Source organism: Pleurodeles waltl, chromosome 1_1 (genome assembly GCF_031143425.1).
Source record: "Pleurodeles waltl isolate 20211129_DDA chromosome 1_1, aPleWal1.hap1.20221129, whole genome shotgun sequence".
NCBI classification, from domain to species: domain Eukaryota; kingdom Metazoa; phylum Chordata; class Amphibia; order Caudata; family Salamandridae; genus Pleurodeles; species Pleurodeles waltl.
Genome location: NC_090436.1, coordinates 363,137,241 through 363,150,512, shown reverse-complemented (window position 1 = coordinate 363,150,512; position 13,272 = coordinate 363,137,241). Strand labels below are relative to the sequence as shown.

At 43.7% G+C, this 13,272-nt stretch overlaps 1 protein-coding gene across 1 annotated transcript in view; it reads left to right on the top strand.

Moving 5' to 3' along the window:
- Positions 1-13,272, top strand: part of CENPK (centromere protein K) — a 220,695-nt gene that overhangs the window by 41,539 nt on the left and 165,884 nt on the right. Inside the window, exon 4 of the mRNA XM_069222771.1 lies at positions 188-244. Coding sequence (XP_069078872.1) covers positions 188-244 — 57 coding nt within the window. The remainder of the gene's footprint in view (positions 1-187; positions 245-13,272) is intronic.

The window sequence follows — 13,272 nt, the reverse complement described above, 5'->3', positions numbered from 1 at the left end:
TGTTTGCAGTATCATCTTCATTTGATGTATTTCTTATTGTTAGCAAGCTTATGTATTTTCCAAATGTAGTGCTGATGACTTTCTTGGCACCACAAGTATTTTGTTTTCTGTTAAAAGCGGGTACCATGCTAATGAACCTAAGTTTTGTTTAATACCTAAAAATAATAGTTTGTGTTTTATTGTTCAGTGTCAGAGCAAACTAAACCAACTGGGAACAGAAACGTTGCCGGAGACCGATACTCAGGTGAGTTGTGACATTTTCCATTGTTTTGTTCTTTCATGAGAAAAAAATTACATTTCAGGAATGATTTTTCATGCTGTTATTCTATAGTAATTTACACTTGATAATTTTCATTTACATTTCTCATTAGTATTTTGTATCTTGTGTGATGTAGTGTTTTAGACCTCATAATCTAAATCTGTTTCGGACAGTTGAAGCAAGTAGTGCATAAGCCTTGATACCATCTATTTGTATGATAGGTACGGAAGAACTAAAATACCTAAACATGTTTAGTGGAACGCTTTGGTGAGTAATGTCTCTGTTAAAAGGGACTTGAACATTAGAGGTACTTCAGCATCTGGCACACTTAGCTGAGTAAGATCTCACCCACTTTTTAGTTCAAGCCTACTCGACAGCACATGTGCTGCCTGTTCCACGGTATTGTGTGGCTTACCAAGTAGATAGAGGGGCTTGGACCCTGCCCTTTGTTTACCTTTGGTTGCCTTTCCTTGCCACTCTCATTTGCCTGCTTATTATATGTGCCTCAGCTTTCCAGTCTTGGGTTTGTCTCTCCCACAGAGCATTGCATCTTTACTGTTGCTTTGATTGGCTGTGGTCACTGCTTCCACTGCTTATTTTTCAAGCACTGCTTTTTCTTTTGTGTGAAGCATTGCATGAGAGTGCATGTGTTTTTCAACTTTTGCTCACATGTACTTATCTCCCTCCGTCCGCTTAGTGCTTTCCCCCTCCCCCCTCCATATTTCGCTTGCCTTTGTGCTTTTACCCATTGCCTTTCTGAACCCTCTTTGTTGCTTTCCCCCACCCATGCCTTCTTTATTACTTTTCCTTAGCTCCCACCTTCCCCCCTGTTGCTTTGGCTTACCCCACTCATACTTTTTTTTTTATTACTAATCCAACTCCGATCAGTAACTGAAAAGAAAAAAAAGGCCTGTGTCATTTTGTAGGTGTGTGCATTCATGGTGCCACTAACAGCAGACTTCTTTCCAGTCTTCCCTGCGTGTGTGTAATTAATTCTGGCCACAGGTGTACACTTAGATATTTTACAACGTTTTCATGTTTTACCAAGCTTACTTGGTACTTAAGAATTTTTATTCTACTTGGACTCAGTTTGATGCTTTAGCTTTGAAGACCTTTAAAAACATTTTTGATCAAAAATCTTGAGTCTGTTTTCTTTACATTGGTCCATTTGTATCCCTGAGACTCCAGTGGTAATTACTAAGACAGCAAAAAGGAATGTCAAAATACAGCTTTACTCTTAACAAAGAAAAACATTAATCAATTTTCCCCAAAACAAAGCCAGTGCACTTCTTTCTGTGATAAATTATTTTACACTATTAAAACTTTCAGGCAACAAGTCACAGTGCTCTGTATATCTTTCTCGTGTGATTTCAAAACACTTGTTACCAGTAAGTTTACTAGCCATTTGCTGCCACTGTGTAAAACATTCTGTTTGCACCATTCGACTTGCTTTGCTGGGTCAAATGTGCTGTGACTTGAGCAAGCGTTGGCACAGTGAGTAGCATGTGCGCAGTGAGGTCACACCAGCATGTGCCCTCTTCACGCGGACTTGGTACACCACAAACCATGTGTGACGTTACCACAGTGCTCGTGCCCTTTAATGTAACTATTATTCTGACTGATAAGTACAGCTCAACATACAGACCCCACTTGTTCATAACATGCACACATCGATAGTGCACAACCTGCACACACATGCACATATACAAATCTAAAGTGCACAATATACACACTCATACTGCAGGCTATGTACACTAAAGTGCACGGCATGCACACATTTACAGTGCATCACATGCATACACCTATACTGCATGACATACAGACATCTACATTGCACAACATGCACACACCACTTGCGAAATTTGTGCAGGCATCTATATTGGATGACCTCAAGAGCACGATATGTAGGCATCTGTGGATACTCATCAGTTCACTTATGTCTAAAAGCACATTCCCTCTTTATAAATCCCTGTCATTGTTGTTGTGTTATGCCCCTTGTGAAAGCCTAACCGCTAATTAAACCGCTTCACTGACATCCTTAATTATCGAACAAAATAAAATCTTTCACAAAGGATATGTGGGTTTGAGGGAGGGGTTCTGGTCAGTTTCAGTGTTTGGGAAATATATTTGTTACCGCCTTGCAGACTGACCCTGTTAAATGGATTATTGCGTGATTGGATATACTTCAGCGTAGGTGAACTATTTTTTTCTTTTGTCTCTCCCCTTCGTGCTCCTTGGCGGCCATGGTGCTCACAGAGCGAACAGTGCAGAACAGCAGCTCAAACTCCATCACTGATTTTGAAGCACTGGTCACGTTGTTCACACTTACCTAATTAGATTCATTTCTTTTTTCTCTCACCTTCACTCTCCATAGCTTTCACAAAAACACTTGTGATTACTAAATGCTTTACATAACAAACACAGAAAACCTCAAAGCGGCTCTCCCTGCACAACAGGAGATTTGATACTACAATAGTCACTGCACTTGGGAAACTCGCCCCATAATACACTGCAAGCATTTTTTTACAAAACATTTTTTCCCGTAACTCAGCCTGTGGTGGTCCTAGGCCAATAGTATTGTATTTGTACTAGAGTCCCTACATATTGAACAGGTTTCTCAGAGATAAAACTCAGTTTAGTGGAAAGCAGCCTAGTTTTATTATCAAAATCCAGTGTGTAAAAGGTCTGATTCTTCAGATTGATTGCAGATAATGTTTGCACTTAAGGTAACTATAACTAACGCCCCCCACATACACAGTTTTCTCCTCAATAGTTTTACTGCAAATATGACATTCGTATTATCGATGATTTGATCAAAGATGTCATGAGTGTTGCAGTATGTGTGGTAATTAGCAGTGTATGGTGAGGGCGCGAGTTATAGTTACCTTAGGTCACGAGTTATAGTTACTTGAAATAACTATAAACAGCTGAATTTCTATGGTTTTGTACGTTTACAATGTGAGCCTAACTATAATGTCCTTGTAACCTTTTTGAATTTTTCAGTGAATTTCTATGTTTTTTTTTTTAAACATAAAATAGTTGTAATTAGTATACGTTAGTCCATGGGTACTCACAAACTTTTTCTCGGGGGCCAAAATTGCAGTATGGTTTGCGGCCGAGGGCCGCACTGAAGTGACAGCGGGGCGGGGCTTAGAGGGGGCGGGGCTTAGAGGGGGAACAACCACCCCACCCCCTTTTTCAAAACAATGCTAAACAATGCTGTATTTTGAATCCAGGTATAACTACAAACCTACAAAGGGGACATTTTGAAAAACATTTTTATTATCACCCCTACCCCAGTAACACACACACACAGCGCGCACACACAGCGCCATCTGCTCTCACGCCTACCCCAGTAACACACACAGCGCGCACACACACAGCGCCATCTGCTCTCACCCCTACCCCAGTAACACACACAGCGCGCACACACACAGCGCCATCTGCTCTCACCCCTACCCCAGTAACACACACAGCGCCATCTGCACACAGCGCCATCTGCTCTCACCCCTACCCCAGTAACACACACAGCGCGCACACATACAGCGCCATCTGCTCTCACCCCTACCCCAGTAACACACACAGCGCCATCTGCACACAGCGCCATCTGCTCTCACCCCTACCCCAGTAACACACACAGCGCGCACACACACAGCGCCATCTGCTCTCACCCCTACCCCAGTAACACACACAGCGCCATCTGCACACAGCGCCATCTGCTCTCACCCCTACCCTAGTAACACACACAGCGCGCACACACACAGCGCCATCTGCTCTCACCCCTACCCCAGTAACACACACAGCGCCATCTGCACACAGCGCCATCTGCTCTCACCCCTACCCCAGTAACACACACAGCGCGCACACATACAGCGCCATCTGCTCTCACCCCTACCCCAGTAACACACACAGCGCCATCTGCATACAGCGCCATCTGCTCTCACCCCTACCCCAGTAACACACACAGCGCGCACACATACAGCGCCATCTGCTCTCACCCCTACCCCAGTAACACACACAGCGCGCACACACACAGCGCCATCTGCTCTCACGCCTACCCCAGTAACACACACAGCGCGCACACACACAGCGCCATCTGCTCTCACCCCTACCCCAGTAACACACACAGCGCGCACACATACAGCGCCATCTGCTCTCACCCCTACCCCAGTAACACACACAGCACGCACATACACAGCGCCATCTGCTCTCACCCCTACCCCAGTAACACACACAGCGCGCACACATACAGCGCCATCTGCTCTCACCCCTACCCCAGTAACACACACAGCGCGCACACACACAGCGCCATCTGCTCTCACCCCACCCCAGTAACACACACACACAGCGCACACACACAGCGCAATCTGCTCACACGCCTACCCCAGTAACACACACTACATTAAAAACAAATAAATAAATAACCAAAGAGCCTTACCTGACTCAAAGCACTGTAAAGATGCCACAAATCTGGAACAGCAGGCAGGCAGGCGGGCAGCAGACGTGGAGCCGGTGACAGCAAGCAGACGACCAAAGCCCCGTAAAAGTTAGCTGCAAGCGCTGACTTTTATGGGGCTTTAGCTTCCACGATCGTCAGGGCAACGCAATAAACAATGGCCGCCGTATGTAAACATAGAGGAGGGCCGCGGGAGCATGCTCCCGCGGCCCTCCTCTATGTTTACATACGGCGGCCATTGTTTATTGCGTTTGGTGTGCGTCTCGCGGGCCGCCAAGTTAGGTCCGTGGGGCCGCTGGCGGCCCGCGGGCCGTACTTTGAGTACCGTTGCGTTAGTCCAACCAGAGGTTGGCTGCATGGCCTTGCTAACCCTTTATAACCACCCAACCCTGTGCCACACACTGCCTTTGACTGTGCGAGGTGGGTGTTGCCACCCAACCCTGCGCCACTTAGAATGAGAAATGTTCTGACAAATTGAAAATAAATTATTTAAAAAGTAAAAACAGTGAGAAAACCCTTCTGTATGTACTGTAAATATTTGAAGTTGAAAAGAATTTAAAGCTGAGAAATGACAACTGACACACCTAGACCGGAACCCTCAACCTTCTGTGTGAGGGTCTGAGACCTTAACCACAAGTCCGCAGGTGACCCCTTACTGTGCATTGTCCATACCTTTCTATAACATTTAAAGCAAAGTCTCCTGGGCCATATATGGCTGCAGGAGAGGGGCCGCGTGGCGTTTTACTTAGCACTTTTTAATTTAGTTATTTTTTTTTCTTTTTATTTGTGTGGCAAGAAAAGTCCGGTTAGGAGTTTACAACGCTAATAGCTCTAACTCGAGCAAATGCGAGACCCGTTGCCTTGCAGATGCTTGTTGTTATTTTTTTTCTCTGGCCCCGCTTGATGGCTCATCCCGAAACTTTTCATGCACAAAGACCCTAGAGGGCTCTTTTTTGGGAAACTTTTTTGAAGATTCGCCAAATTCTGTCAAAGATATAGGCAAGTCAAAACACGCTTTTTCTATGGAAACTAGGTCCTAACTATAACTACCTACCGGTGCTTGAGGGTTTTTAGTCACCATGTGCTGGACACTGACTTCTGACGCTCAGCCTCACTGACACACATTGGGCCTCAAGTTTGGCGGTGGCCTCTACTTGTTCTGCCGTCATGCCGCCTGTGCAGCCTGAACACTACCGGCCCCATTAAGCGTTTCCACCCGCTGGCCCTCCGGTAAACAGGGCATTAACATTGACACCGGCTCCTAATGGACCAGACGCCAATGTGGCGGTGTGGTTGGTGCAGCAGCACCCATCTCACATTCCACTGTCCATAATTTGGGCAGTGGAATGCGCGATGGAGCTGTGCATGTGGTCCCCTGCACTGCCCATGCTAAGTGCCGGGGCAGTGCAGGGGCCCCCGACAACCCTATTTTGCAAGCCTTTCAACTGGTGGTGTGGAGGCTCATAATCCCCCAGGGCAGCGCTGCCCTGGGGGATTATAACAGCCGAGACCGCCAGGTTGCAGGCTGGCGGCAGCCTGGTGGTGTTGGCGGTCCTACTGTGGCGGCGCCGCCACAGTCCTAATAGGGTGGTCCGACCGCCCTGTCTGCGGCGGTCCGACCACCATCGCAAGTGTGGCGGTCTTGAGACCACCACACTCGTAATGAGGGCTTTAGTCTGAGACTGTAGGATGCTCCATGGGGCTGAAAGAAGCCTTGCTCAGAGGGCTTTGATCCCGTTCACACAAAGCACAAACAGATGACCAGGGTCCGCCCCTCTGTATATAGTCAAGGCTGTCAATACCAACTGTAGCATGCTTTTTGATGTCTGATATTAGTTGTTTTACATGAATCAGGACTTAAGCTAACTGGAGCAGTCATACACATTAGGTTATTTTTTTATGCCCAGTGGTGTTAGAATCTTGCCTTGGTACAGCTTGGATGAGACACAGGAGAAGAGTGCAGACATGCTGGTGATCAGTCCCTAATCCCTTGGTCTTTGGCTCGTCATTCAGTTCTGTCATTCCCATCTGTGCACGCCATGCATGCGTCAGGAACACAGTACCTGCTTCTTTCCTTATGGGTGGTCCCAGAGTGAACATTGCACCACTATAAATGTTTACATATTTTATAATGGTACAACCATCTCAGGAGAGGCAGTGTGTTTATTGTGGACATACCCAGAGAAGAGCCACACATGGTTTTATGCAGGAGTGCACCCCTCTGCTCCCCTAAGTACAGTCTATCTACCCACGGGTAAAGTGGGTACAGGCAGTAAGAGCAAAGGCCACATGAGTGAAACAGGTGTCAGGTAGTTGGGTGTTGACTGCAAGCCAGGCAGGGACAGTACAGGCCTCTTCACATGATGCCTTTTACAACGAGGTTGGTGGATTTGAGTGAAATCTGCACTTGGAGTAAAGTGCATTTTTTTTAACAAGCCTACCTTCCTTGTTGCTACCTGAATCACATTTCTATGTATCGTATGCATGCCTTTTATCAGCGACATGTACTAGCAACTGAAGCCACTCATTACAGAGTTGAGAGCTTATTGACCCGCATTTCACAGCCCAATAACTAATATAGCTGTGTTAATAACTACACTATTATTACTAAACTTATTCCACAAGACAGAACTATACAAAAAAGAAATGACTGCCATTAAGGTAACACGCCGCAAAAATGCTGCAAAAAAAAATGCTCATGTTTGCCGCAAAATATACATTTGAGTGCTGAAAAATGTCCTAATTCATACAGCAATATCCTGGGGCGTGGGGTCTGTTAAATGAGTAATGGCCAGAAACTTGATGAGGGATCAAGAACTGGCGATTTTATTACTTTGCAGATTATTTTACAATAAATTAAGAAGCTATGAAGGTGATCTGGTTGCACCAAATTATTATTTCTGAAAATAACTGTTTGCCCAACTTAGAACATAGAAAGACAAAAAAGTGATATATCACAATGCTTACAGTAATCCATTGGAATTTGCTCAAGATGCATTTCCTAGGTGTTCTACTTACTCTGTCATTACAGACAGGGGACAGCCATATGCACATACATCTAACAATAGGAACGCAAGCACCCTTGACAAATTTTGCACTTGTTGGTTCTCACCACTAAGGTGCAGGCTGAGTAGCCACAGTAAACCAACAGACTTGTGTCTGGGCATTCCCTTGACACATAGTGCTCTTCATTAGGAAAGACAAAAAGTGATAGAGTAGTATGCTTGAAATAATCTTTTTTTATTTAAGAAAAAGTCATTAATCTTAACCGTTGGCAATTGCTCTGTGGCTCTTCTGCATACACATGCTCATAGTTACTGTTGTGTGAGCAACTGATTTTCCCTTAGAGTGATTGTTAGAGTTTAGTACTGGATAGCGGTAACAGTGTCATCTGTTACTGAACAGCCAGCTCTTTACTGCCTTCCTGAATTCCAGGAGGTTGCAGATGGTTCTAATCTTTGCCATCAGTGAGTACCAAAAGGTCACTGCTTGAAAACAGAAGAGTGTTGTACAAATGGATGTCTCACTAGAGGGCAAGTGGTCAGTTGGAGAATCAGCTATGATTTCAGAGTTCTAATTTGCATTTGTAACTGAAATATATTTTGAATGGTTGAACTTCCAGTACCATATATGGCTGTCTGGTTTGAGCAGAGTGCCTTGAAGGAAGAATGCCTGTTCTTAATTTCCCAGTGACATGCTGGCGCGATGTCATGCAGTACATGTAGTAGATACCGGGCTTCAGTACTCATTGTAGTTTTTGTAATAAGTAAAGTCATTCTTCTAGATTAAGTCTGTTTGTATAGTTCAAGCACAACAGTGTTTGGTTGATGGTATCCTCGACTTTCTGATAATAACCACAATGAGGGACTAGGCATTTGAGGGATTGCATGAAATTGTTGATAACTTTCAAGGTTTGTCATAGGGTGATAATTTTCCTGTTTTTCTGGGTGGAAATATCAGCAATAAATGCATTGTGTTCCAGGATGTTGGTCATCATCTTTTGGTCCATGGTTAGGAGGACGGAGTGGTCTAGCTCTAAGGGCCACACAAATGTAATTCTTCAGCTAGGTGAATGTACCTCAGCTTCTTTTCTTTCAACCAGGCATATTGTTCCCTCGGTTTTAGCAACCTGGTGCTCTTCAAGGATCCACGACCCTTCCAGGCCATTTCGGGAGGTGCATATTTGAAGGCAGCTCGTCAGCCCCACAAGCCAATTAGCGTCATGCCTTTTTGGCTCTGGAGGTAACCGCCTTAATCCTTGTGGTTCAGAATAGCTCTTAGTTACCCCAAATAATCTGTGTATCTGTATCACAGCTATTTTTAAAATCATAATCCTGCTCCTCATAGGTTTTTGCTGCGATTTCAGTAGATTCATTCCTTTTTTTAGCATTCACAAAAATTAAAAACCATGCACAAAAAGTTCACCAATACTATACCTTTATAAATCCTAAATTGGCTGTTTTCCAACAGTGGTGAATTCTTGTTTGCTTTGCTTTTTTATGTCAAAGGAAAAATATGTTTTAGTGGTATAACAGCCCTTTCCTACTCCCTCTGTAAACATGGGGGCACCAGAAAATATTCCCCCACAAGTTGTTTTTAAATTGCTTCTGATATGTAAATATGATGGGACATTACACCAATAATGTTTGTGATTAACCACAAACTTACATTCCAGTAAACACCTATCTATTCCTGCTCTAGGAAAACGCCCTTTCGCAACCCACACATAACAGAGCAGAAAATCTACCATACACGCAGATTTTCTAGAATTTGATTTGCAATTTGCATTTGAAAACTTCACTTATTGTGTTAATTGTGTGGTATACAGACATTTCCACAACTAGGTGTTCTGCTTTGCTTTAAACTAGGAAGAAACGATTCCAAGGAATGTAGTACTCTAAGCTTGAGTAATGAATTTATTAAGACACTTCCCAGATATCTAATAAAAGCACACAAATACATGAAAATAAGCATTTAGCTCAAATAGAATTGAACACGTGTATATAATAATAATTGCAGAGAAAGAACTGTGGAGTGCATAAACAAAGCATAAACATGTATATAAGCTAAATAATTGAAAGTTAGAATGCCTCACCATGGGGGTCAAATCCATCATCATCCTTGCCAGCATCAAGTCAGGGAACCCTGAACAGCTGAGACAGGAGAACTGCCCCAATGGGAACTTATTGGGCAGTGCGTTCACTCCCTTATTGAGCAACTTTGTGTCAGTGCTAAGTTTCCCCTACTTCATATACCTTAAATTAACTCAAAAGGAAGATTCTGGTAACCTCCCCCTCCCTTCGGTTATTTACTTCAAATGCCGGCAGTACTTGGTCTGTGTCGAAAACATGCAAAAGAACTGGCCAGGCCCCAATGGTCAAGCATGAGACAGAGCCGTACCATTCTCTGCTCAAAACATTCTCACACTGGTACACTCTTATCACCTCTGCATCCCCCACAGTTTGTTCTCTGCTCTGGTAAGAAGAGCGAAAACACGTTCAGTGTGGAAAACAAGCTCTGTGTGGAAAAATCCAATGCCTCCATTGTGACGGCACCAGAAGCTAAGTACAAAATGGAGTCAGTGGTCAAGATGGAGTCGGTGGGCCAGTACTAGTAGCATTACACTTCACCCTTTGACCAGTGACTCTCATAACATACTGGTCTAAAAGTAACCCTTTTTGGCTTAAACATTGTAATCAGGTTATGTATGAATTGTATACAGCAACATAATATTATTATAATACAAATTACTATGAGTATTCCACTTAAAACAGTGTGCAGTTGCCCAAAAGGCAGCCAGCTAAATAACCAGTCCCACCACCATTTATCTACATCTTGTTTTACTCCCTTATCCAATTCATGTAAAGCTTCAATATCGGACTGGATAGATTTTGAACGGTCTGACAAGTGAAAACAACACATTCCGTCAAGTTCTGAGTCAGAAGCAAGTAGTTAATGGCTTCTCTGTTTTGTAGTGCAGCTTTTCTAATGCCTAGTGCGTCTAATAATAGCTCTGCTAAAGCAATAGATGTGTGGTTAACGTTCTTGACCATCAAACATGCTAATCTGTTGATAACTCGAATATTATAAACAGCTAATCCTGGAATTCCTACTATAGAAATACTTAAGCTCACATATTCTGATTTAGATAATAACTGAATTTCAGAGTCATTGTCTTCGCTTAATTGAGCTGCTTCCCTTTTGTGTCGAGTATGTGATACAGAGTGAAATGGAAACATCGTGAGTCCTAACAGTGTAAAAGCACACGGTCCTCCAGTTACATTGGCAGGAATGTACGTATAAGTGGTATTTCCAAAAGAGAACAACCACCTCACTGGTACCTTAACATGTTTCATGTGACTGGCGGCAGTCATGATGTGTTTACAAGACATGCTGTTATTGACATTTTTACACATTTTATCGCTCCTTTGTTGACCTAGCACTCGTCAACAAAGGATCACTCAAGGAGACTCCGTTGTTGCTTTATGGCGCATTTCAGCACGCTTTCCGATTTTGTGAGTGTCTTAACTTAGGTTATAGCAGACATCTCCAGCAGTAATATTGTAAGTGATAACATGTGTGAGATTATCCCATTTTTCGTCCGTTGTCTCTTAGTAAAAGCTACAGGACTCGTAGGGTGTAAAGTAAGTCAATACATCACTTTCTTCTACTGCTCCATCCCTATTGGTGGCATTTATGTTTGCTGCAAAACATTGGCAGAAGTTAGGATCGCCACCAAACAGGTGGAAATGACATCCACTGTACTTTTCATATTCATCATGCAGAAATCTGATCTGTTGAGCATGGTGCATGCCAGGTGAATCCAAACGATCTCATTTTGGTGCAGTAAAGGTGTCGATCGGGGCCGTCGGTCAATCACTTCGGAGCTGGGGGCTTTCGGTCCCTCCTGATCCCATGCAGACATGTCCAAAAGGAGACCATATGACACAAACATCACAAAGACACCTTGTAGTATGATCTGATAAAGAGACAGGTATGATCATTCTCGCAAATAACATTTATCAGCTGGTACGTGCTCCCACTTTTTTCTGTCCTGGTTTCATGACTAGCAACACATTGTCCTTGCCTTTTGCTATAATTTCTGCTTGTTAAAGAGGACAATTTGGGGATTCTACCCAACTTTAGCACCAGGATTTTTGTCAGTTGAGCCAAAGCTTCCCTCCCCACTCACTGTAAGAAGGGCTGGCGCAGTACCCTATTTAACTATTTCTCCATACACTGGAATGAGGCAATCTGAGCAATTCTGTCTCCAGGTTGTATTATCAAATCAACATCCCCACTGTTCTGTAGGATACCTTTGAGTTCTGCTTGGTAGTCTGCATCGATCACTCCCCCCAAAACCTGAATACCTTTGGGAGCCAGCCCAGATATAAGATTAATCAATCCAAAATGCTCTGGGGGAATTTGTATCCCAACACCTGTTTCAGTCAAGGTTATGTCTCTTGGTTTCAGTCTTCTGTACATGTTCAGAGTTTGCAAATCAAAGCCTGCAGATTCTGGTGTTGCTCGGTATGGAGCTAAGGCTCCTGTTTTTTTTCCCAATACATGATGGTGTTTGTTGAGACATGAGGTTGTATCTGTAATTCTGGGGTTAACATTTGCATTAATGGTGTTTCGTTTGTCAATGGTCTGTTATTAAGTATCAACAAGGCCTCATTCAAATGTTCTCTCCAGTTTCTCAAAATTTCATCAGATAACTTTTGTAATTGGGCTTTTAGTAAGCCGTTCATTCTCTCAGTCAGTCCTGCAGCTTATGGGTAATATGGAATATGATAAATCCATTCTAATTTGTGTTGTGAAGAACACTCTTGCACCAATTTACCTTTAAAATGTGACCCATTGTCATTTTGGACCTGCAGTGGGACTCCATAATAGAACATTAACAAGTCCATTGTTTTTATGGTGTTAAACTGGGTAGCGCGTTTACATGCGAACACAATCAGATAGCCTGAGTAAGTGTCGCCCACCGTGCAGGCGTATTGACACCCACGACTGTTCGGTAGTGGCCCAATGCATTCAATCTGCCCCCGCAACTTCCCTCTCCCCAATTGACCTCTGGCGGTTTGCGGGACAGATCTCTGTGTATGCTGACAAATAGGACATTGTAGGATCACTGTTTTGATCAAATCTAGGGGAATGTGCATCACTCTAATGCCCACCTGTTAGTAGCCTTTTCTCTCAGGTGTCCACATTTTTGGTGCACCCACTTAGGCATCCCCACCAAGTCAGAATCCTGTGTTGCCACTTCCGCCTCTGAGATTTTGACTTTGTCATTTGCAGTGGAATTAAACCTTTGTTCTAGTGAGTTGGTGGGACAGTGGACATCTACATGATATACAGTTCACAGTACTTTGTTCTAACATTTCCCAAATTATCTGCCACTCCTCTTTACCCCACACCTCCTTGGAATGTATTTGCCAGTAGTGTGCATGCCACGTGGGAAGTCAAGTGGCTAACCCATAGGCAGTGGACCAAGAATCAGTATAAATGTGACATGTCCCAGGCAAGTCTTGTTTTAACGCCTGATATGCAGCAT